At 53.2% G+C, this 21566-nt stretch overlaps 8 protein-coding genes across 8 annotated transcripts; 3 read left to right on the top strand and 5 right to left on the bottom strand.

The window, feature by feature from the left end:
• Positions 1 to 2239: 2239 nt before the first annotated feature.
• On the bottom strand, positions 2240 to 4670 carry M421DRAFT_425490 (uncharacterized protein). Its single transcript, XM_033594092.1, has 4 exons — positions 4552 to 4670; positions 4357 to 4499; positions 2516 to 4276; positions 2240 to 2462 (listed from the first exon to the last, which is right to left on the bottom strand). The coding sequence occupies exons 1-4, from the start codon at positions 4614 to 4616 to the stop codon at positions 2374 to 2376; spliced, it is 2058 nt and encodes a 685-aa protein (XP_033444042.1). The 5' UTR covers positions 4617 to 4670; the 3' UTR covers positions 2240 to 2373.
• Positions 4671 to 5449: 779 nt separating this feature from the next.
• Positions 5450 to 6706, bottom strand: M421DRAFT_305826 (uncharacterized protein). Its single transcript, XM_033589152.1, has 3 exons — positions 6320 to 6706; positions 6185 to 6257; positions 5450 to 5936 (listed from the first exon to the last, which is right to left on the bottom strand). The coding sequence occupies exons 1-3, from the start codon at positions 6532 to 6534 to the stop codon at positions 5547 to 5549; spliced, it is 678 nt and encodes a 225-aa protein (XP_033444041.1). The 5' UTR covers positions 6535 to 6706; the 3' UTR covers positions 5450 to 5546.
• Positions 6707 to 8398: 1692 nt separating this feature from the next.
• On the bottom strand, positions 8399 to 10021 carry M421DRAFT_104231 (uncharacterized protein; the record flags this gene model as incomplete). Its single annotated transcript, XM_033586996.1, has 2 exons — positions 8399 to 9777; positions 9829 to 10021. 2 exons carry the CDS (start codon positions 10019 to 10021, stop codon positions 8399 to 8401), a joined length of 1572 nt encoding a protein of 523 aa, XP_033444040.1.
• Positions 10022 to 11668: 1647 nt separating this feature from the next.
• M421DRAFT_12958 (uncharacterized protein) lies at positions 11669 to 12091 on the bottom strand (the record flags this gene model as incomplete). Its single annotated transcript, XM_033587369.1, has 2 exons — positions 11669 to 11967; positions 12019 to 12091. Coding segments are annotated over 2 exons (372 nt in total), but the record flags the coding sequence as incomplete, so codon positions are not given.
• A 2054-nt stretch (positions 12092 to 14145) lies between these two features.
• On the bottom strand, positions 14146 to 15137 carry M421DRAFT_425487 (glycoside hydrolase family 85 protein). Its single transcript, XM_033594091.1, has one exon. It carries the CDS (start codon positions 14951 to 14953, stop codon positions 14252 to 14254), a length of 702 nt encoding a protein of 233 aa, XP_033444038.1. The 5' UTR covers positions 14954 to 15137; the 3' UTR covers positions 14146 to 14251.
• A 112-nt stretch (positions 15138 to 15249) lies between these two features.
• Positions 15250 to 16539, top strand: M421DRAFT_425486 (ER lumen protein retaining receptor 2). The gene is made up of 5 exons (XM_033594090.1): positions 15250 to 15373; positions 15427 to 15485; positions 15540 to 15818; positions 15870 to 16126; positions 16176 to 16539. Exons 1-5 carry the CDS (start codon positions 15349 to 15351, stop codon positions 16210 to 16212), a joined length of 657 nt encoding a protein of 218 aa, XP_033444037.1. The 5' UTR covers positions 15250 to 15348; the 3' UTR covers positions 16213 to 16539.
• Positions 16540 to 16588: 49 nt separating this feature from the next.
• Positions 16589 to 17641, top strand: M421DRAFT_425485 (uncharacterized protein). The gene is made up of 2 exons (XM_033594089.1): positions 16589 to 16849; positions 16899 to 17641. The coding sequence occupies exons 1-2, from the start codon at positions 16809 to 16811 to the stop codon at positions 17269 to 17271; spliced, it is 414 nt and encodes a 137-aa protein (XP_033444036.1). The 5' UTR covers positions 16589 to 16808; the 3' UTR covers positions 17272 to 17641.
• A 50-nt stretch (positions 17642 to 17691) lies between these two features.
• M421DRAFT_425483 (uncharacterized protein) lies at positions 17692 to 21408 on the top strand. The gene is made up of 7 exons (XM_033594088.1): positions 17692 to 18323; positions 18377 to 18680; positions 18733 to 19248; positions 19354 to 19394; positions 19448 to 19641; positions 19688 to 19713; positions 19769 to 21408. The coding sequence occupies exons 1-7, from the start codon at positions 17953 to 17955 to the stop codon at positions 21311 to 21313; spliced, it is 2997 nt and encodes a 998-aa protein (XP_033444035.1). The 5' UTR covers positions 17692 to 17952; the 3' UTR covers positions 21314 to 21408.
• The last annotated feature ends 158 nt before the right edge of the window (positions 21409 to 21566 follow it).

Below are 21566 nucleotides of genomic sequence, written 5' to 3'. Positions count from 1 at the left end.
GAGCTCAACGCTACATGCTCGTGGGCGACTCGCTTGCACCTGTTCGTCTTCAATCTTCGACACGACGACCGTGCTGCAAAAGGAAACAGTTCGCCAGCCTCACCGACAGAAGCCGCTCTCAAACCGTATGTCCCAGGGTCCACTGCGGGTATACACTATCGACAGGCAATCCGGCAAGATCTTCGAGATCACGCAATACCGAGGTCAACGGAACGGCACACCCAGCATCAAGTCTTGAAGCAACCAAATCCATCTAGTGAATCTCCAGAAAAGACACCACGCGGCGATGATGCGTTTGGTGGATCGCAGCTCTTGATTCGTACCAAATGACCGCTAAACCACCGAAACTCAGTCCGTCGCTGTTTTACATGACTCGGTTGACCGCCGACAAGACGCCCGGAAGATGCCGATGCTAGAATGCATGAAAGTTGAAACCGAACGCCTTGTGCACGAGGAACTGAGCGTTTTCCGGTACGTGTGGAGATCGTGACCGTATGTTTTGCAGTTCTGGAGATTGTGCAGCTGAGTCTTCTCTGCTGCCAATGAACGCTTTCGGATATGTGGATCCGCGGACAAGGCGGCATACGAGTGCAGATTTTGTCGCAAACTCATGCATGTGTTGTGACGGTTCGCGCCTGGGTGCTGCCTTTTCGGGTGTTTGTGCACGTGAGAACGAGTGTTCACTCGAGCCGGCCATGACAGTAAGCAAAACCACATCTTCGAGCTTGCTGACGAGACGTAATAGACATCTCGGTGCCCGTAAAGAGTCATAGTTGTCTCGCAGACCAGCTCGTGTCAAGATTCCACATCTCGAAGTATCCATTCGACAACGATTCGCCTCTACACACCGCTACCTAAAATCACAGACCGCTTCTCGCGAACCTCGCCACCTAGCCGCCTTTAATTCACAACATCCTACATGATCCAGATCGTGCATGTCTAGCTCCGGCCTTCATCACAGTTCTCCGAGCAGTACAAGAACCTTCCAGACCTCCAAACCGCCTTACCGAAGCTCTTCAACCTGGAGAGGACGCCCTCCAAGTCTTGTCTTCACCGGACAACATCTGTCTCGAACCGCTGGCATCTACACCGCTCCACACCGCTTAATGCTCGCCTGCACTCCAGTGGAGCCCGGCAGAGCGCAGCAACAAGTGGAGTTTGCACTGACAAGAATAGCACGCTGTGCTTGTCTCGCAGAACCCCCAGAAGCGTTCGTGCAATATTAGTTCACAGTCCTGCGCCACACGGCAGCTGCGCGCCTGCAGGTGCAATGTGCGGCTACCTGGCTACTCACATGTCGTGCCTCATTTTCCCAAACAGGCCATCTGCTTTGAGACTCGACGAATCGCTGCACGCATCACTGTTACACAACGTCTGGGGAAACGGCAGCACCCCCAACGTGGCCGCCGGGCCCTGTCAACAATGTTCAGCAACGTATTTGCATGCATGTCTCCCTACCAGCCTGGCTAGTCGCGAGGCACAGCGTCTCGCATACCGCTGACAGCGTCAACGCGTTGCATCTGCCGTGTTCTGATCGCAATCTCTGCGTCACAGACGCCGTGTCACCACCATCACAGTGCGGAAGCGGGAGCTGTGTTGCACGATGCCTCAGGCGCATGAACGCCTGAGGCGAGCTGTCACTTTTGGGCGCGCAGCCACTTCCTTAGGCTTGCTGTCGCTTTCACACTCCTTTAGGCGTACTGCCGCTGTGACGCCTCTTTAGGCCGGCTATTGGGCTTTGTGGACGCCATGCTATTGAGGAACTACTGGCTCAAACCATCCATCGTCACAACCCGTGTCTTGGGTTTGTATCGTATACAAGCATCCTGCGCCACTGCAGATTGCATAGGTCTCGCCAGCATTAAGGATGTGCACTGCGCCTACCTCCACCATGCGACCCGTTCTCGTCCAGTGTAGCACAACAGCGAACAACGCATATCCCGGTCCGGCTCCGCTGCTGCTGCCTGCCGAACGTTGTGTCTGTGTCGCGGGTTCTCTGCCCGCAGGCTGCTGCGAAGGTGACATCGATGGCTTGCAGACATGCTCACAGGTTTGCTTGCAGATGTATGCGACGCCAAACCACACAAGATGGGCGCAGTTCCCGACACTGTTTCATGTCGCCGCGAGAATTGCCTTTTGAAGACGGGAGTCAGGAGCGGTGAAGGACGGCGAAGAAGTAGATGTGGGCATAGGGGTATGGGAGTTTGCAGATTGGGAGGGGGAGGGGGGCACGTAGATGGGAGGATGTGGAGAACAACAATCTCATTCGAAAGATGCATGTCGTGAGAGCCCCAAATCCACGATGTGTAGCTGCAAACACGATCTTCGCTGGACCTAATGAACGCGACGCGCGTGATACTTGTATGTCGCGGCCTACTCTTCATCCGCGAACGACTCGCGAGCTTGCGCGAAGAAGATTCTTGCCGTCGTACTGCCGACGTTCTTGATGCTGTATGTATTGCCTGCAGGAGATTAGCTTCAATTCCGAACCAAAGGACATGCACACGGCACTCGCCTCTCGGAACCTGCCACATCCCACCCCTATGCACTGTAAACTCATTCTCGTGCACCTTGACCTCGACAGCGCCAGAGTGGACATTGAAGACCATGTGCATTTTCCGCGAGTTCTTGGAGCGCTTCATCTGATCCGCACGCAGCTCGATCATGCCCCAGTTGAAGAAGCCCGCAGGGCCGCTGCCGCCTATCCTAGCGTACTGGAATGAGCCGTCTCCTACAGGTTCCGGCTTGATGGCCTTGTCTGACCAGGCGATAACGCCTTCCACGAGCCCAGGGGAGGTGAACTCGTTGGTGGGATCGAAGTCCTTGTAGTTTCCTGTCAGGAAGCCGTCGTCTTCTTCCCAAGGGTCGAGTTCTACTTCTTCCTCTTCTGCAACAGCCAGGCCCTTCTTCTTGCCCTTCTTGTAGTACGTCGAGGTCCTTTGTATCGGCTCGGGTGATGGCGCTTTGACAATCGTTTGCATGCTGCCGTCACGGTTGTAGTTGATCCTGTCGTTCTTCCAGAAGTCGATCGGCGCAACACGATGTCTGCCTGTTCGTCCAACTCGTGCAATAGCCTTAGGTTCCATCTCGCGGAAGACAGAAAGGTGGCGCCCTCGGCCGTATCGTGACCCAACTGATGTTGTGGACATCTGCTCGATATCCGCCTTGCTAAGAGGGTTACCGTATGCGTCCACTGGCCGTCCAGCTTCGTCCTCGGCCACGCCGTCTGAGGTTCTCGCATTCTCCTTGCTCTTTGGTGCCAGCTTCTCCTTTGGCTTCGCTGCTGGTCTACCGGGCTTCTTGAACATTGGTTCTGACTTGTCTTTCGCCGCGTCCTTTGCTGCAGCCTTCTTCGTTGTTTTGACTGAAGCCGCCGGCTCAGCTTCGGCTTCGTTCTGGCCCTTCGGCGGCCGCCCGCGGCGCTTTGGAGCTACATGTACCTCGTCTACCACCTCGGATGGTTCAGCAACGGCATAATCGTCAAGCGTTGATGCCTCGAAGATACTGGGCTCTTGTTCGGTGATGTCAGACACGCGCTTCGAGCGACGTGCAGGAGCAGCAGGCGCAGGCGCGGTCTTCTTGCCTTTTTTCGCTGGCTCAGGCGCTTGCGCTGCAGGTGGCCCACGTTTGCGTGCCTTTGTTGGTTTCGGGCTCTCCTCTTCGACCGCCGCTGCCTGATCACTTTTGCGCTTCCTCCCTCGTTGTTTCGCTGGCTCCTTCACTGGTTCTGGCACGACCTCCTCTTCCACCTGGGTGTCCTCCTGGGTCTCCCCCTCCGAGAACGATTCGACTGCGTCGGCGCCAGTCATCGTGTCGTCCCCGATTTGCGCAACGAAACTTTGCTCGACCTCGGTCATGACTGGTAGCTCCTCGTCTTCGTCGTTGTTTGCCGTGATCTGCTCCTGCAACTCGCTCTCCTCCATAATGGCGCTGTGCGGCCGACTGGGCGAGCGCTCCAATGCATAGATATCATTGCGCTTCCCACGGCGCTGTCCTGAGCCACTGAGCGCCGGTGTCTCTTGCAGACTTTCATCCTCCTCCTCCTCCTCCTCCTCCTCCTCCACTTCGAAATCTAGCCGCCTGGCTACCGCTGGATGTGAGGTTGCGCGGGTGGGGCTCGACAGACCGATCGAACTGCCGCGCGGTGCCATGGACGATCGTCGGCGCGGAGATGACCCAAGGGCAGTTTTCATAGGCGATCGCGATTTCGGTGGTGGCAGGCGAGTGCGGTCATTGCGTAAGATCGCAGCAGATGTGATGATAGCTGGTATCGAACCTGTGTGACCGAATGTTAGCGCAAACTTACCATACCCGTCGACCTATAGGCGCGCAACTGAATAGAGCGATGTCACGTACTTTCTTGGATATCCATGGATTCCGACCCTGTCACTGTGCTTCCACGCTTCGGTGGGGACTTCGCTGGCGATGAGAAGATGCCCGAGATAGCTTCAATACCGTGTTCGTCGCGGGCGCGTTCTTCAAGAGTGATACCGGTCTTTCTGTACCGGTTGTCAGTCGCACGCACATGATATCAAGTGTTTGTTTATTTACCTTCCCTGCACACCAACGTTGAAGAACGCATTCTCGCGGTTGTCGCGCTTTCTTTGAGGCGCCATGTTTTGGAGTACGGTTTGTCGAAGTCAAAGGCGCCTCGGACTGCTGCGTGACGCGTGTTAGAGGTTGTAGGGTCGAGAGCGTTGACCGTTTGTTTGGATGCGCTCGGGTGAGGCGAAAGCAGACTAGTGTGCCAAGACATCACGAACAACATTCAGACGTTCGGTCGAGATGACAGATCAGTAATTAGTGCATATCAAGTAAAAGCTGATGTCCTATCTCAAATGAATTGCGAATCACAGCAGAGTAGTGCACTGAAGTGTTGGGACATCCCAGAGGGATAATGGTAGCAAGGTCTATTTACCATCCAGCAGATACATCTTCGAACTTCGGCAATCACCAAAGTCCGAGACACACTCGCTGGACAGCAGCAACCTCCTTTCTCATAGTCGTATTCGTTCGCGGGACCATCACTACTCCCATTCCTTGCTGTCTGTCGAAGAATCCGCTCTCCTCTCCACCCACATTGTATTCACCAATGCAAAATCTTCCTGAATCAAGACTTTTCCGTAGGCAACCCTCTTGAAGTTCGGTCAAATGCGAAAAAGAGCCAAGTCCAATCATGCCGGGCGATGATATGCTTTTCGTGTAAGCGTCGAAAAACGGCAGCCAGCCGCAGAATGAGAAAATGTACAGAGAAGGAAATCGTAATCGTGTCGATGACTCGTGAATCATGGCGGTGGAATCTCTAACAATCGAACATGCCAGCCGCATCGCACATGTCGCGATCGGCTGCATCAAAGCTCACTCCAGATCAGGGTAATCGACGAAGCTCATCCGAAGCGTTTAGTTGGGGCAGGCAGACTGAACGTGGCCGGGCTGCTTGCAGCGGTAGCAGACACGCTCAGAGGAGGTCTCCTGGGGGCAGTCGCGGGACAGGTGACCGACCTCGCCGCAGTTGTAGCACTTCTGGCCCTGGGTGCAGTCACGGCTCATGTGACCGAAACCGCCGCAGGAGTAGCAGGTGGTCTGGCGAGCACCCCCGTATCCGCCCTGACCGCCTTGGGCGCCCTGGCCGCCGAAGCCACCACGGCCGCCGCCGTAGCCGCCACCGTAGGAGCTACCGCCCTGGGAGCAGTTGCGGGCGATGTGGCCCTGCTGGCCGCACTTGTAGCACTCCTGGCCACCGGCGCGACCGCCGGGGGCACCACCAGCCTGTGTGCACTCACGGCTGATGTGGCCGGTGCCACCGCAACGGTAGCAGGTCTTCTCGGCCTGGGGAGAGGTGCACTCGCGGCTAACGTGGCCCTTCTCGCCGCAGTTGTAGCAAGTCGGGGTACCCTTAGTAGGGCACTCGGCAGCGCGGTGGGAGTTATCACCGCCTAAAAACATGTTAGCCTATGTTTTGTGTCTGTACGACTGTGTGCGTAGAAGGGATCTGGCAACAAATCAAGGTAAAGATCTTGTTGTCGCGCATTGAATCTCTCGAAATTGTCGCTACCCCACCTCCAGCAAACCGAACTTGCTCTCAGCAGTTTGCTGTGAAGTTTGCTGGGACACTCGAGTGCGAGGCGACAAATATCTCGAGAGGGCGACTTTCATGTTTAGAGGCGAAATTTTGGGTTCTTACAGTTGTAGCAGCCACGGCCACCGGCAGCAGGAGCAGGAGCTTGGTAATCCATTGTTTGTGATGTGAGATGAACCTGAGGAATGTTAGAAAATTTGAGTCAAACGCGCAAATTGCGCGCTTCTGGTGCGGACATACGCCGACTCACTCTTAAGTTTTGTGGTAAGGAAGGGTTCGAAGGAGAAAAATTGGGATGTTTGCTTCGAAGTGGAGGGTTTGTGAGAGAGCGAGGGGCAGCAGGGCAGAGAAAATATCGCCCGCAGCGGCAGGTGTGCGGCTAGTGAGCTAGGCTGGAAGGCGCTAGCCCTGTCGTTTGGATTGAACCAGGCGCATGGCCGCGACAGGACGAACATCGAGGTGAGAGAAGATATGGAGGTCGCAAAACGCGCGCAACTTCGCGGACAAACCTGAGGCTATATAGTAATACATTTGTAGCCTTGGTTTGACGCCATTGGCTAGTCTGCACCTTGCTGTCCGTAGATGCCCATTGAGTACTCTCGCTTGACAGCCTCGCAGATCGCGGACTACCAACCAGGCTAACCGCTCTGGAAGAGCGTGCAACCGAACTGCTTGTGCTGCACGTAGTGTCTGACTTCAGTAGTGGCGAGATTTTCGACGCCGACAGGCCGATGGCTTTACTGCCAGATGACATCTCAAGATTGCTTCTTCGGGGTCATCCAAGCGATGTGGCGATATCGCTTTGTGAGCGAGCGGCTGCAGCGTCGATGATGCAAAGCAGTAGTTAGTAGAGCGGGTATAGATCCGGTGCCCGTAGTCTAGTTATGTCGCAAATGAGTGACATGCGGGGAGCGCCTAGTAGGAAGGGTTGAGGGTCCTTCCTTTATGTGTTCTTCAGTGGCGCGTATCAAGAGCCTGTAGGCAATAAAGAATGAGATTAGATTCTTATAGAATACCCATGAATCGATTGAAACACGGTCTATATCTGCGCTCGTGGTATTTTTTTGTGTTCTTGCGCGAGGTCTCGGCGAGCAGTGTCAGCCACGAACACTCCTACGCAATAGCAACCAGAACCGCCACAGCGTGGTAAAAGGCTGGAATCTCGGACAGATTACATTGATGAGATTAATTGACTTATCTCTCCGATATCGAATACAAAAATATCCCACGCGGCTCGCCGCTGTCGCAGGTCCGACGTAGCCAGAGGACCACCCACTTCACAACTCCACCATCAGGTCCGGCAGGCACAAGCGCCTCGATGGTACCAAAAGCACTGCAAAAAGGAAAAAAACTTGGACTTGGATGAAGGGCTGCTGTGACTGACGGACATGAAATTTGCAGTCAAAATCTGGTTACCACCGGTGGAGCATTGTTCATTGGAGATTACAGAAGTCGCAATGTTGTAAGAGCAAGGACATTCTTGAGTGATGCAAGAGGAGATGCGGTCCAATCCCTCATAGATCTACGTTGTATTCTTGTGGGCGGTATACTAACCGACATTGTGGAGGTACCCCAAATCTGCGATGCAAAGCCGATTGGAACACAGCATCAACTGTAGTCATGCGAAGATCTTATGAATTGCATAGTTCCTGTTAGCCAACGTAAGAGACCTCCCTCTTTTCCCAGGCCACCAGACTTGGAGCCGGCATATCTCATTGTTTGCAGTAATCACCTTAGAGAAATCGCAATACTTTTGCAGTACTGCTCCAGGCATCATGCTTTCGGTATTCGGTTTGGTAGCGCTTTCACCGATCGAAGGCCTTTATAAATTGGTCGCCTCTGTGGATGATGTGTGAATCCCTCCCCGGACAAGTCTCAACCTTGCAAGAGCCTGCCTGTCTTCTTGCCTTGTTAGCTGTAATCTACAAATGATTCGTCGATTTGAAGGCTTCGTGCGGATAGTGTTGAAAGCTAACATTACATTGCGCGCAACAGGTTTGCTGTAGATGCTGACATATACCAACAGAGTCATTCCGTGAGACATCACATACTGCACAGCTTTGAGACGACGCGTGAGCTTGGACTTGGGATGGGTTATAAATTTACTCCTCGAGAACCCCTATGGTACTTTTGTGGATGCAGCTATCGTACAAAATACATGAAACGCTACGCTAAAGAACATTGAGACGCTATAAGGATGCGGATGCGGGTATACGAAACATCAGCAAAATGAAAGAACACAAGAATAATCCTTGATAAAAAAGGTGGTAAAAGTGGTGAAACTTGATACCGTTTCCGAGTCACACAATCAACACTTGACTAGAAAGCTACCACCGATGGCTTGAGGTACTTCTCGTCCTTGGGCAGCGGCGTCGGTGGCAGATCCGAATATGCATGATACGGTATAACCGAGTCTTTCCTCTCGTGATTTTGTGCATATGCCGCCGATGGTAGATATGGCTCAGGTATGTATGTGGTCGAAGGCAGAGTGTCAGACATTCGCGCTGGCTCTGGTTTGTATGTGGTCGAAGGGAGGGTATCGAAAGAGGAAGTGGGCGATACCGCATATGTTGTCGAAGGAAGGGTCGTGTATGTCGTCGAGGGGAGTGTTTCATAAGTCGTAGCAGGGAGCGTGTCGTTCAAAACAGCTGCTTTGAGTGCGTTTGGTGTAGGCAGCGCGTCATATTGTGCATCTGTAGAGGAGTAGATGTAACTGTCATCAATGGCGGCATCTATGTCCGCCAATAGATCCTCGTTTGGAGTAGGAGTCTTAGGTCCAAAGGACCTTTGATCGAAAGCAAAGTTGAAAGAAATGGGGCGTACTACAGAGATGTGTGGTGGGCTAACAACGTGGCTCGAAGTAGGCCCAGGTCCATCATCAGACTCGTCGTCTGACGGCCCTTCGTCTACCATTGTCTCGTAGTATATAGACACCACGCGATTTGACGGCGGGTGAGATGTGCTACCAGGGTAAAGTGATATCGGACGATTGAAGCTCGAAGACAGCCCACCATCGTATGTAGTCGCGGGCAATAGATAGAGACCCTGTTCAGGCACGGAAGCTACTTTCCGACTCAGTACTGAATGCGAAGAGGACGGGCGGTCTGACTGTGCAGGCAAGCTCGCAACTGATGCACTACGCTCAGTCACGGAAGACGACGGCGAAAGACCTGGTGTGAGAATTGGGCTGGCGCTCTGACTTCGCGAATGTGGCAAGAAGCGAGGCGAAGCTTGTGCTTTGTATGGGGGTGGTCCGAACTTGTCAAACTGGTAGTCTGGTGGCGGTGCGATGAATATGTCGCCGTGGCCCATTCGTTCCCGTGGCTCGACGTTTCGCAGTGCCTGCAGTCGTTCGTTCGCTGCGTTTGACTCCAGTATATGCGCCCTTTCGACAAGCTTCTCAACAAGTTGTGAATGCGAATCTTTAAAGGTTCTCTTGACAAAGCCCATTAGCAGCTTGGAACATGTCATTTTGACCTCCTCGCGGATATAGAGCCCTGAGCGAGGGACCTTGAGTCCGGGTTCCGAGTGTTCCTTTGGCTCTCCAGGTAGTGACCCGCCTATGCTCCACTTGCCTCGGATATCAAGACCAAGCGGCGCGTAGACGTGAGTTTCAAGACTATCAGGAAAATCGTGAAATACCGCATGATATGACACCGAGCCTGTCGCCAGACCTCCAGGCAAATATGAGACCTTATCTTCACGCTGTTAGCGAACGGACGATATTAGAAGCTACCTGCGATGCATACCTTTGATCGTGTACCATGTTGCATAATACTCTGAGGTTGGGGCGTACGTCGGAGGCTTGCACTTGTAGCGTTCGACTACCAACGGGTTCAGATCAATCATCGCAAGATGATCCTTGTACATGTCAAGCACACTCTTGCGCGTGATCCCCGCTGGCAGCGGGGTGATTGTGGTGAAGACCGCAGTCTTCGGCATATTGATTTGCGTCGTGTCAAATGTGTCGAATGTGTCGAGTGGGGTCAAAGGATCAGGTCGTGAGTAGCGAAAATAACGGAACACCGAGATAGTGTGCGACCGCGAGAGAGGAGAAGAGGGGATGTTTTCACATAACCGTGAGGAAATCAAAGCATTTTGTTTCGTACGCAGCAGTCTGGCCACAGGCGGTATCACACCCTATCAACAAGTGTACTAGACCTACCTATGGCCAAACCGCCCCCTCGCGGCCCCTGCGGCCAGTTCGTTGAATTTGGGAACGGATCTACCCCGCCAAGAACCGTGCCAATCGCCACGAATGTTTCTCTTGCCGTTTGTGGATGTACAGGTCATTGTCAAAGCCTCTTGCTGTTTGTGTACTTGATAGGCGGATCGCCATTTTCCGACGTCTCGTGGCAATTGAAACAGGCGACATGTTAGGCTCCTACCAATCGAGCGTCAAGACGACACAGTGACATAGCACGGACAGCTCATACGAAGTACAAGGTGCGAGTCCGATTGTGCCGTAAGGTAATTTTGGGAGCGCACATGTGTTGCAGAAGTGGAGATCAAGCACGGTCAAAACGAATCGCCACGAGTTCGGTTTCAGGCACTATTTTCAGCGCTAACCAAAGTAAGTAATATCAATGAACGACTCCAAGACCTTCTACATGCTCTCTCCACCAAACACTGCATTTCAGTCTTCTCTGTCCCACTTGAAGACCCTCCATTGATTTTGGATGGTATTGAGTCCTCAGACGTCAAAAGAAAACTGCATGACATGCGCTGAACGGCAACGTCCGCGGCAAGAACTGTTTCAGCAGCCTCATGACCCCTCTCGGTTTCACAACGGCTTCACGAGGCATTCAATGGCATATTAAGGCAGCGATATCTGCCTCAGGTTGATTGCGCTGCCGTGGATCCTCAGCTGACGAATCTCTAGAACTACTTCAGGGCGCGGGTGCAACTCCCCGCAAGTTTGAATCTCATCGACATGGGAGAAGGTATGTGCTACGACCGTCGTCTCGACCGCCGATGCGGAGCACGGAAAATATCTGCTCTCGGAAGGTAACGGGACGACATGATCAGATAAATGCACAAGATCCAAGCTCCGCCACCACCTGGCCAGTACACTGCACGCACACGGAGCTCGGGTAGAGGTTCACTTGTGAAGGAGCACGTTGCCAACGGAGCATGGCTCATTGAGCTATTTCGTGTTGAGCCGGATGACTTATCGTAATCATCAAAACTATAATAATTTTCAGGAGAGCTACAGCATATTCCTGATATCCTCGAGTCACCGAAGCTGCGCCTGACAGGTAGAGCAGCCCTCTTAATAGTGCTGCGCATGGTAATAATACAGCTCTGAACGACGAATGCATTACTACATGAACTCCATACGAAAACATGGTTCATTGACACCAGAAACCCTCACGCTGAATTAAACGCCAGATCATACCTGATGATCGCCTCAACATTTCTATTCTGAATGTGGTCATTCCTCATTAGATCCATTCCTTTCCGTTCACTGCACCGTTATCAAACACCCTGATGCATAGCAACATCCGGCCTCTGCACCGCCGGCACCCTCCTCCGCTCATTCGTCACAGCAAGATAAGTCCCATATGCCAACGCACCCGCAGCAATCGCCCAACTGAGACCACCAAACACCGCTCCCGCGCGCGCAACATCACACACCTGCCCAAAACAAATCCTCCCGTTCAGGAACACTGCCAACGCAATGAATCCCGCGAACCAGAATAGCATACTCAGCGCATCGAGCGCCACTAGACCCCACCTGAACCCGGCACTCGAGAGCAGGTGTGCGAATTTCAGCGGAATGAGGAAGATGGGGAGCAGTGTGGTGAGCGACCAGACGGAGGTGAAGAGGAGAAAGGAAATTTGCGCGGGGGAGGATTGGCGCCAGTGTGACGCCCACCATGAAGAGACTGGGACTCGGTGTTAGCGTGGAAGCTGTGTTGGGAAGAATCAGCGCGGACCGTAGGCCATGAGTCCTAGGACGATAATGGCGAAGATGGCTTGCAGGCCGCGCACGGGGTGCATAGGGTTGATGTTGACCATCGTGATGGCGAATGCCGCTGTTGCTGTAGATGCTTTTGGTCGCCTCTTCGTGATGATAATGAGCGCCTGGGAGTCCGCAGTAGATCTTGGAAAACCAGCAGAAGTGTTAAAAGAGCGAAGTCCGAAAGCAAGTGGGTCGGAGCAAAGAGAGAAGAATCGAGTCGTTAAGAGCGCCTGAGTACACCTATACATTTGCCGCCGTTCTAAATTTGCCCACCTCAAGGCTTGCACCAGCAATGCAATCTTCGGCAACTTGGGAGCCCAGGTCAAAACCCCTACACAGTGGGCTTGTGAGTGGCCGCCACGGTTGACGTTTCCGAGCTGGTTGGATTCGGCTGACGAGTGCTGCACCACGGCTGTCGGTCCCACGTTTCAGGTAGGGCTGAACCCCTGGTTGCGCATGAAGTGTGTCAGGTCTGACAGTACTGCAATGACTAATTTGTGACGACGACGAGTGACGAGCCGAACTGCGATCAAACGCGTGAATGTGTTATAGGCAGGAAGTGGAGCCGGTATAGCTGTCGATCACTTGGCTGCGACTTCTAAATGCAAATGCCGCTTCAAACCAGTCTACGGGGTCCCATCAGAATTGCACCAAAAGACTTGCGCCAGCAACCTCCTGCCCGTCAAATCCAATGCCGTGGACTCGCACAGCCACCTCGCGTCCAGCTAGCTCCTCCACGAGCAATGCAGGAAGTATATGTTCTGCCGCATATGCTCTCCCCAAGCTCAGATCGTCAACCTCGACCACAAAATGCGAGAACGCGCCGGTAATGTCGCTGTATGGCATTCCCTCAATTGGCTCGCTGGAAGTGTGACTCCAGCAAAGTCTCACATGCTGCATGTCTCCTTCACCACGAGACTCCTTTCGAATGTCGAAGAGGGCGTGATGCGGTGGACTGTCCGGTGAACGATTGCGAGATGAGATGTCTTGAAAGTAGCCGCCTTGGTACACGAATGGTCTTAAGGAAATCGGATATGCTGAGGTGGGTTGGATGCAGATGTAGTCGATTTCGGCAAGTCTGATACCGGTTCCAGCGTTGGTAGCGTGCGACCAGAACCCAAGCTCCTCTAGACGCAAATTCGCAGGTATGTACTGGTTGTTGATCTTGAGTTCAACGTCAAGAAGATGGTCTGCCTTTGGATAGTCGTATCTCGCAAGATTGTATATCTTGTGGGAGTAGCCAGCCGGATAACCAGTGCGGCGTGCTTCCTCTTCGGTAGCTCGACAAGAGGCTTTGAGATAGAAGCATACGCCTTGAGGTCGTTCAGAGAGATCTCGATAGGATATCCGCAGTCGCAGCGACCCGTCTATGGGCATGTCGAGCCTAAAGAGCGGTATACCCCAGCTGTGATCTGTGGGTGACAGATCCTTCTTGACTGCCAGTGGAGCTAAGTTGCGAGCTTCAATGACAAGCTGCGATCGACCTGAGACATCCTCAATCTTGTGATGTAGCGGGCTCAGCATACCTATCGATTCGGTCCTCAAAGGCAGGGCTGACTGCGAGCCAAGCTGCGCGTGCAGAGGGGACCCACCGTACAAGATATCTTCTTCCTCATCGCTGTGCGTGCCGAAAGCCCGACGGAAGTCCGTAAAGAAGAACGTCTTGGAACCAGCGTTGTGTGCCTTTGCAAAGCTGGTGATGGGTGCTGTTTTATTCGGTCGATGTCGCTTACCACAATCGCCACACGCACAGTCAATATCATCTGGAAGGTTCTCTCCATCCCACACTGTGGCCTCCATGTCCCTTCCATGACCGGGGAAGTGCTCGAACGTCCAGGCCGGTGCGAAGATCCCAGCCGAGAGCCCTAGTTCCGCAAGCTTCGCGACTGCCACGCCAGTGTTGGTACCGCCACCCCCATACTCAGGATAAGTAACGCGCGGGTGCGCTAGCTTGGTCGTGTTCTGTGCCCATACGTCGATCCCAAAGTTGATCTGATGTGGGGGCAGACTTGCTTGAAGGGCCTGGCGCAGTGAGTCTGCAGCGTCATTTTCTTTCCAACAGTAGTTTACCAGGATACTGCCACAAGCCTTCACGAAGGGTAGATTGAGTCCGTTGAGAGCGTTCTGATAGGATATTTTGTTAGAGATAGTCAAAGCATCGTACCTGTTAGGAGGTTAAAAAGACCCGTAAAGCAAATGTGTGCAGCTCACCAGATGAGCTGTTTCCCGGCTCCAAGTTCCGACTTCAGTTGTTGAAGAAAGGCTGCTAGGACGTTTGCATCCCAGCTTGCAGTTGGGAACGACTTCTCGATATTCACCAGCCAGCCATCAAACCCGTGGTGCTCAACAATCTTGGCGAGCTTTGTAGCTAGTGGGAAGGATAGGCCATCAGCACCATGCTGCAACAACTTCTCTGAGTCTGGCGTTTGCGGCTCAATGAGTATTGTGCCAAGCGCCTTTACTCCATTGCGGTGCAAAGTGTTGGTCCAGGTGGGTGGCGGAATGCATACAAGCTTGTGCGAGAAGTATATAAGAGTATCGATGTACTGCAGATACTCACACGTATACTTCTCCTCGTCCAGACCGACGCTCGACGTGCCTTCATGGTCGTGGTAGTTGCCGGCGTAGTCGTGGCACAGTAGGACATTGGCTTTGCCTAGGTCTTCGCCTTCTCTACCCGAACGCACCAACAAAGGCGTGTTGGCTCGCTGTAATGGATCGGTGTCTGCGTCGGTCCACGCCTCCAGCTGCTCGAAGGTGTCAAAGTAGGTGAACCCTTTCAGCCGATCGAGAGCACGTTGCTTTTGACGTTCCTCTGGTGTTGGACCCGTGTCTGGCGATGGAAACAGATGACGATAGCCATCACGAATGGGACGCAAGATGTCTTTCCAGCCCAGTAGATATGCCATGTCGTTGCATGATCTTGGGTTTGCAATCGAGGGCTTCCAAAGTCCGCGGGAGTGTCTGACGGCGCTGTAACCTGTCAATGAGCATGTGCCGCCCACAGAATTCAAGTTTCCTTGGGTGCATTAGAGACGTGTCTGCAGCAAGCCTCTTTTTATCAAGAAGGTTTTCGCGACCTTCCTAGTCCGGTGCTGCGGCAGTGACGTCTGATCTCCCGTGACAGGGACTCGGGGGGCTGTTTCTTTTCTTGGCACTGACAGGGATCAGCTCCCCAATCCATGCCTTGCAGATGCCCCAAACGTGTTCATTTTATTCAACGTCGCGCACACGTCCAGTCCTCAACGACGCTCGAGTAGCTGCACTTCACCACAAATCGTAAATCAGCCAAGGGTGCATCGTCATGATGAACCTCTTCAGGCTGTTGGGTAAGCTTAAAGCTCACATCCTCGAGTTTGCGATACTAACAAGGGTCGTGTAGGGGACCTGTCCCATCTACTGTCAATCCTGATACTTTTGCACAAGATGAAGACCTCCAGTGTACGTTCAATGGATTCGAGATGCAGTCTATGTGAAACCTGACAAGCCGAACAGAGCGCGGCAGGTATCTCCTTCAAGTCGCAGTTCCTGTACTTGATTGTTTACCTCAGTCGCTACATCGACCTCCTCTGGACCTTCTACGACCCGCATGCGCTGTACAATACCATCTTCAAGATCGTCTTTATCAGCACCTCTGCGTATACCGTATACCTCATGCTCAACGACTTTAAGCCTACCCACGACCCGAACCTCGATACGTTCAAAGTACAATACCTGCTGGCTTTCAGCACGGTGCTGGCGGTGCTGTTCCCGTACAAGTACACATTGACGGAAGTGAGTTGAAATAAGAAAAAGGGTATGATAGGAAGCTGACGAGGTGCGCAGATCATGTGGGCATTCTCCATCTGGCTTGAATCGGTTGCTATCCTGCCACAGCTCTTCATGCTACAAAGGACCGGTGAAGCCGAGACGATTACAACGCACTACTTGTTTGCGCTCGGTGCTTACCGCGCTCTGTACATCCCCAATTGGATCTACAGGTACTTCTTTGAGGTGCCGCGCTTCTACGACCCAATTGCGGTCATTGCTGGTATTGTTCAGACAATCCTGTACTCTGATTTCTTCTACATCTACTATACAAAGTAAGAATCTGCGATATCGTGCTTGCGATGCAATGTTGACACACGCTAGGGTCGTCCAGGGGAAGAAGTTCAACCTCCCTGTTTAGAAGCTCCGCGAGACTTGGCCAACACCTGAATTTTCGATTCGGACGCCGACGATTGGCGCGCGCAAGCTTTGTGTACTTTGATATTGGACTATTGGCGTTTGGGAAGGCTATCTTGGTCCGGACTCAGAAGGACGGCACGAGCCTGGGTAGCTGTTGTACGAATTGCATGAACTGAGGAGTATGAACGGACATGGGCAGGACGGTCGGTGGCTGGCAATGGTTCACTGCAGCTATGTAGCGTTATGTACCATCGCATTGCAGATTTATCAAAGCAGAACACTGTCAACAAATCATTGTTGCGCATTGCATGCAGCGTTGATAGGCCAATCGCGCGTCACCCAGAGGAAGTCCGCCGTGGCGCGCCGCACGTGTCAATCAGCCTCAACGATTGCGCCTGCCAGGCGACCCTGAGACAACATTATCGCACGTCACTCGCCTTCCCCACGTTTCCTTTCTTCGCGCCGTATCACTCGTATTAATACACGTTCACTCGCTGTTTCACTTCTGAGCTGCGCGCTCACGGGTCCCAATCTTATCGTGGCTGTGATCGTCCTTTGAAGACTCACTGCCCGCGCATTTCCGCCCACGACTCTACAATGTTCTGTCTTCGCAGCTGGATACCCGTGCTCTTCTTTCTGTAAGTTGGATATCGTCTGTTAGCAAAGGTCTCGTACTAATCCTCTCAGGCTACGCACAAATGCATCGCCCGTCTACCTGGTCCTCTTCATCTCCGCAACATACTTCCTCAACCGGCCCTGCGTCTACTGCTCGTTACTCCTCTTCATCCTCGTCGTTGCGCTGTTCGACTTCCACACGCCCTGGTTCGATCCGCCGCTCCCCGACACAGCCGGGCTGGCGCTGAACGAGACAACGCCGCTCATGGAGACAGCCAGCGTGCTCGCGCAGGCGGCTGCGAACACGGCACAGGAGGTCGTCAAGGGCGCAGTCGACGGAGTAAGAGGGAAGGCGAGTCCGGGCGCAATGAATGAGTGGGTTAAGGGGCTGCTGGGGAAGAAGGAGTGGAGGATACAGTGTCTGGACGTCTTGATCCGGATCTAGGAACACAAGGAGAGCATAGGACGGACGAGGAGCAACGGCATCTACGGCGCTCCGAAAGTCTTGCTGTATTGGAGCCTGTTATAATGACACTGCATTATTGCATGGGAGGCGCTCGGCTTTGTGGCATTTGCATGGCGTCACGTTGTCTACTATCTTCAAGACTTAAGCGAGAACATAGCATGGCCTATAGATCAAGCGATCTATACACTCATGGTGCCGAATCGGAGTTGTGTAGTGCTAATCATTCATGATCACAGGCGCTTTTGAGCTCATACTGAACATATACTGCACCAGTAGCTTTGCGTTCCGGTCGATGTACTCTGGGCTGGTATCGATAAGCCTACGTAAAGTTTCTTTTTACTATCCACAGGCAGTATTTTCCCACCTTTACTCGTACTCTTATCTCGTTACCTGATGCTATCCAGAAGAGCCCCGCGCTAAGCTGTGAGCAGAATATCCGAGGCCCCGCAGCGCGTACCATCGCGCGTTGAGAGCAGTTATTACATGACTTGGAGGCTCTCAATCAAGCGTAGAAATATGTTGCTGTGTGAAAGTTGCCATCGAGGTCTCAGTTTGTGCGGTATCATCATATCTTTATCGAACTCTATCGCTGCGGACCTGGACGTTCTCTGAACAGAGCGGCTCCCGCGTCGAGCACCACCTTCCCGAGCGAGCGGTGGCATGCGGCACCATTCTTCCCCACCTGCACCGCCGCGTTCACTCCGTTCGCTCCTTCCTTCTTTAAAGCTGGCGTCTCTTATTCACGTCTCGAGACTTAGCTCTCGCCCAAATCTCTGGATTAAGATTTCGCCTAGACCAGTCTCTTGCCGTAAAAACTACCTCACTTCGCTGAGTAGCACTGCAGCCGCTGCTAAGCGTTTCTCAAGCTCAACCACACGAGCTACAGAGCTTCATCTCACCTCACGTGTGCAAAGGCCGAGACTTGCAGTTGCGCAACCAGCTGCATTGAGTGTTCAGAAACGGTTCTGCCAGAGCGAAGTCACTAGTAGCTTCACAAACATGGCCTCAGATCGCGACATCCTCCCCTCGTGGTACGTGACACTGGCTACTTCGAGCATCACGAAGCTAATAGCAGCTCCTTCAGGGCCAAACCCTCTCATTACGCCATCTCTCTCTACGATATCGAGTTCGGCGGCAAGTTCGGTTACAAGGGCACTGTCAACATCAAGACCAAGATCGTAAAGGACGATGGCTTCTCTGAGCTGGTGCTCAATGCCCACCAGCTCAAGGTCCACAGCGCTGAGCTGAAGGCCGGTGATGCCACCAAGCCAGCGAACCATATATCCTACGATGAGAAGCGCCAGCGCGTTACACTTGACTTCGGAGAGAAGATCAACTACTCGGGCGATGCGACTCTGGAGGTCAAGTTCGAGGGAACTATCAACAACGTACGATAATATTTCCCTATGACTGCCAGAGGAACCGCTGACAGCTACACAGATCATGGCTGGTTTCTACCGCTCCAAGTACACGCCCAAGGGTGAAGTCCCAGCTTCCGTTGCAAAGGACGACGAGTTCCACTACATGTTCAGCACCCAGTTCGAGGCATGCGACGCCCGCCGAGCCTTCCCCTGCTTCGACGAGCCTAACCTCAAGGCTACTTTCGACGTTGAGATCGAGGTTCCGAAAGACCAGGTCGCTCTCAGCAACATGCCAGAGAAGGAGACAAAGGAGAGCAAGCGCGATGGCTTCCACACGGTTGTCTTCGAGACCACACCCATCATGTCGACATACCTGTTGGCCTGGGCCATTGGTGATTTCGAGTATGTCGAGGCTTTCACCGAGCGAAAGTACAACGGCAAGAGCATTCCTGTCAGGGTCTACACTACCCGAGGACTGAAGAAGCAGGGAGAGTTCGCGCTGGATAACTGCCACAAGATCGTTGACTACTTCTCGGAGGTCTTCCAGGTCGACTACCCGCTTCCCAAGGTCGATTTACTCGCTGTCCACGAATTCGTGAGTGCTCACCATTGGTGTACGTGTTTTTGTGCTGATTGACCAGCCAATTATACGTACCCCTGACTCTTATGTTATGAATGTTGAGCTGACCTGGAATGCTAGTCACACGGCGCTATGGAGAACTGGGGCCTCATCACCTACCGGTTAGTGCTAAAGCTGAGATGCTGGACGGAGAGAAGGCTAATATCAACCTCAGTACCACTGCACTACTCTTTGATCCCGAGACCTCAGCAGACAGCTATCGCAACAGAGTGGCATACGTTGTTGCTCACGAGCTCGCTCACCAATGGTTCGGCAACCTGGTCACAATGGATTGGTGGAGCGAGCTTTGGCTTAATGAGGGTTTCGCCACCTGGGTTGGATGGTTTGCCATTGACCACTTGTACCCTGGTAAGTCTCCAATAAGCCAGAATAAGGCACGGCTAATATCATCTAGATTGGAATGTGTGGGGCCAGTTCGTCGTACGTTCAAGAGCACGAGGTACTATTGCTCCAAGATGGCTGACAACGTGTGTAGACTGATTCTGTGCAACAAGCTTTCGCACTCGATGCGCTTCGCACTTCCCATCCTATCGAGGTCCCGGTGTACGATGGTCTTGAGGTCGACCAGATCTTCGATCACATCAGTTACCTGAAGGGCAGCTCTGTCATCCGCATGCTGAGCGCTCATCTTGGTGAGAAGGTGTTCCTCCAGGGTGTTGCCGACTACCTGAAGGCTCACCAGTACTCGAACGCCACAACGAACGACCTGTGGTCCGCCCTAAGCAAGGCTTCTGGCCAGGACGTCAGTAGCTTTATGGACTTCTGGGTCCGCAAGATCGGTTTCCCTGTTGTTACCGTAGCTGAAGAGCCTGGCCAGATCGGCATTCGCCAACAGCGTTTCCTGCTGGCCGGTGATGTCAAGCCTGAGGAAGATTCGACAGTGTGGTGGATTCCGTTGGGCCTGCACGCCGGCTCTTCTCCTTCGACAGCATCTGCCCACGAGATGGGTGCATTGACGCAGAAGGAAGAGACCATCCGCAATGTCGATGATGGCTTCTACCAGCTCAACAAGAACCTCACTGGATTCTACAGGACCAACTACCCACCTGAGCGCCTTGTAAAGCTAGGAGAGTCTCGCCACGAGCTCTCAGTGCAGGACAAGATTGGCATTATTGGAGATGCTTACGCCAACTCTATCGCTGGGTTTGGCTCTACCGCTGGCCTGCTTGCGCTCGTGGAGAAATTCCAGGACGAGTCGGACTACTTAGTCTGGTCGCAGATTCTCACCAACATCGGCAACGTACGCAGCGTTCTCTCTGGCAGCGATGATGTCAGCGACGCTCTGAGGAAGTACCACCTCAAGCTCATCACATCTGCAGTCGAGAAGGTCGGCTGGGAGTTCAAGGATGGCGAAGGCTTCCTCACTGGTCAGCTTCGCGCATCGCTCATCCTGTCTGCTGGTCTGGTCGGCCACAAGGCGACGGTCGATGAGGCCTTGAAGCGCTTCGAGGCCTACACTTCTGGGTCTGACAAGTGGGCCATCCACCCCTCGCTCCGCCGCGCCGTTTTCGGCATTGCGGTCAAGAACGGTGGAGAGTCCGCCTACAAGGCTGTCCAGAAGGAGTACCTCTCGACAACATCAATCGATGGCAAGGAGATCTGCTTAGTCTCTCTGGGCCGCGTCCAGACACCCGAACTTGCTCAGGACTTCCTGAAGTTCATCTTCTCGGACAAGGTCGCCACCCAAGACAAGCATTCCGGTACCATTGCGCTGGCCAACAACTCCAAGGTCCGTCCTGAAGTATGGAAGTACGTCCGTGATAACTGGGACCAGACTGTTTACCCTGCTCTGTCGGGTAACCTCGTTGTTCTCGAGCGCTTCTTGCGCTTCGGCCTGAACAAGTTCGCTGATGACAAGATCGCGGACGACATAGCGGCTTTCTTCAAGAACAAGGACACTCGCGGTTACGACAAGGGTCTCGAGGTCATCGACGATACCATTAGGAGCTACGCGAAGTACGCTAAGAGGGACGAGGCTGTCGTTAGGGAATGGCTCAAGGCCAACAACTACCTGTCGTGACTTGGACCGAGACTGTAGATACTAGATATGGCCTGGCCGCAGAGCTTGGAGCCATGTAGATAGGCGTCAGAATTGAACAAAGTCAAAGATCAGGGTGTAGTGTGTGTGAAGTTCGGTGAGCACCTCGAGTTATTAGAAGCGACCACTGAAATCCCCTTACCCAACAGCAACAGCACGTTATCGGAAGAACCAAGCCGAAACGAGAACTCTTTGGCTTTGAGATCAAGCCTCTGGAGTATCGCGACTATCACGA

This window comes from Didymella exigua, assembly GCF_010094145.1.
Source record: "Didymella exigua CBS 183.55 unplaced genomic scaffold M421scaffold_46, whole genome shotgun sequence".
NCBI lineage: Eukaryota > Fungi > Ascomycota > Dothideomycetes > Pleosporales > Didymellaceae > Didymella > Didymella exigua.
The sequence above is the reverse complement of the archived record's forward strand: the minus strand, read 5'-3'. Positions and strand labels throughout refer to the sequence as shown.

Bases quoted from the DNA above. Each gene is read 5' to 3' on its own strand.
- M421DRAFT_425483 (XM_033594088.1), top strand. From the start codon at position 17,953: ATGCGGCACCATTCTTCCCCACCTGCACCGCCGCGTTCACTCCGTTCG. The intron at 19,395-19,447 runs GTTAGTGCTAAA...TATCAACCTCAG, and splicing joins TGGGGCCTCATCACCTACCG to TACCACTGCACTACTCTTTG. The intron at 19,714-19,768 runs GTACGTTCAAGA...CAACGTGTGTAG, and splicing joins ATGTGTGGGGCCAGTTCGTC to ACTGATTCTGTGCAACAAGC.
- M421DRAFT_425485 (XM_033594089.1), top strand. From the start codon at position 16,809: ATGTTCTGTCTTCGCAGCTGGATACCCGTGCTCTTCTTTCT. The intron at 16,850-16,898 runs GTAAGTTGGATA...TAATCCTCTCAG, and splicing joins ATACCCGTGCTCTTCTTTCT to GCTACGCACAAATGCATCGC.
- M421DRAFT_425490 (XM_033594092.1), bottom strand. From the start codon at position 4,616: ATGGCGCCTCAAAGAAAGCGCGACAACCGCGAGAATGCGTTCTTCAAC. The intron at 4,277-4,356 runs GTACGTGACATC...TCGGTCACACAG, and splicing joins ATCCATGGATATCCAAGAAA to GTTCGATACCAGCTATCATC. The intron at 2,463-2,515 runs GCGAGTGCCGTG...AATCTCCTGCAG, and splicing joins GATGTGGCAGGTTCCGAGAG to GCAATACATACAGCATCAAG.
- M421DRAFT_425486 (XM_033594090.1), top strand. From the start codon at position 15,349: ATGATGAACCTCTTCAGGCTGTTGG. The intron at 15,374-15,426 runs GTAAGCTTAAAG...AGGGTCGTGTAG, and splicing joins GAACCTCTTCAGGCTGTTGG to GGGACCTGTCCCATCTACTG. The intron at 16,127-16,175 runs GTAAGAATCTGC...GACACACGCTAG, and splicing joins TTCTACATCTACTATACAAA to GGTCGTCCAGGGGAAGAAGT.
- M421DRAFT_425487 (XM_033594091.1), bottom strand. From the start codon at position 14,953: ATGGCATATCTACTGGGCTGGAAAGACATCTTGCGTCCCATTCGTGAT.
- M421DRAFT_305826 (XM_033589152.1), bottom strand. From the start codon at position 6,534: ATGTTCGTCCTGTCGCGGCCATGCGCCTGGTTCAATCCAAACGACAGG. The intron at 6,258-6,319 runs GTATGTCCGCAC...AACATTCCTCAG, and splicing joins AAACTTAAGAGTGAGTCGGC to GTTCATCTCACATCACAAAC. The intron at 5,937-6,184 runs GTAAGAACCCAA...ACATGTTTTTAG, and splicing joins TGGCCGTGGCTGCTACAACT to GCGGTGATAACTCCCACCGC.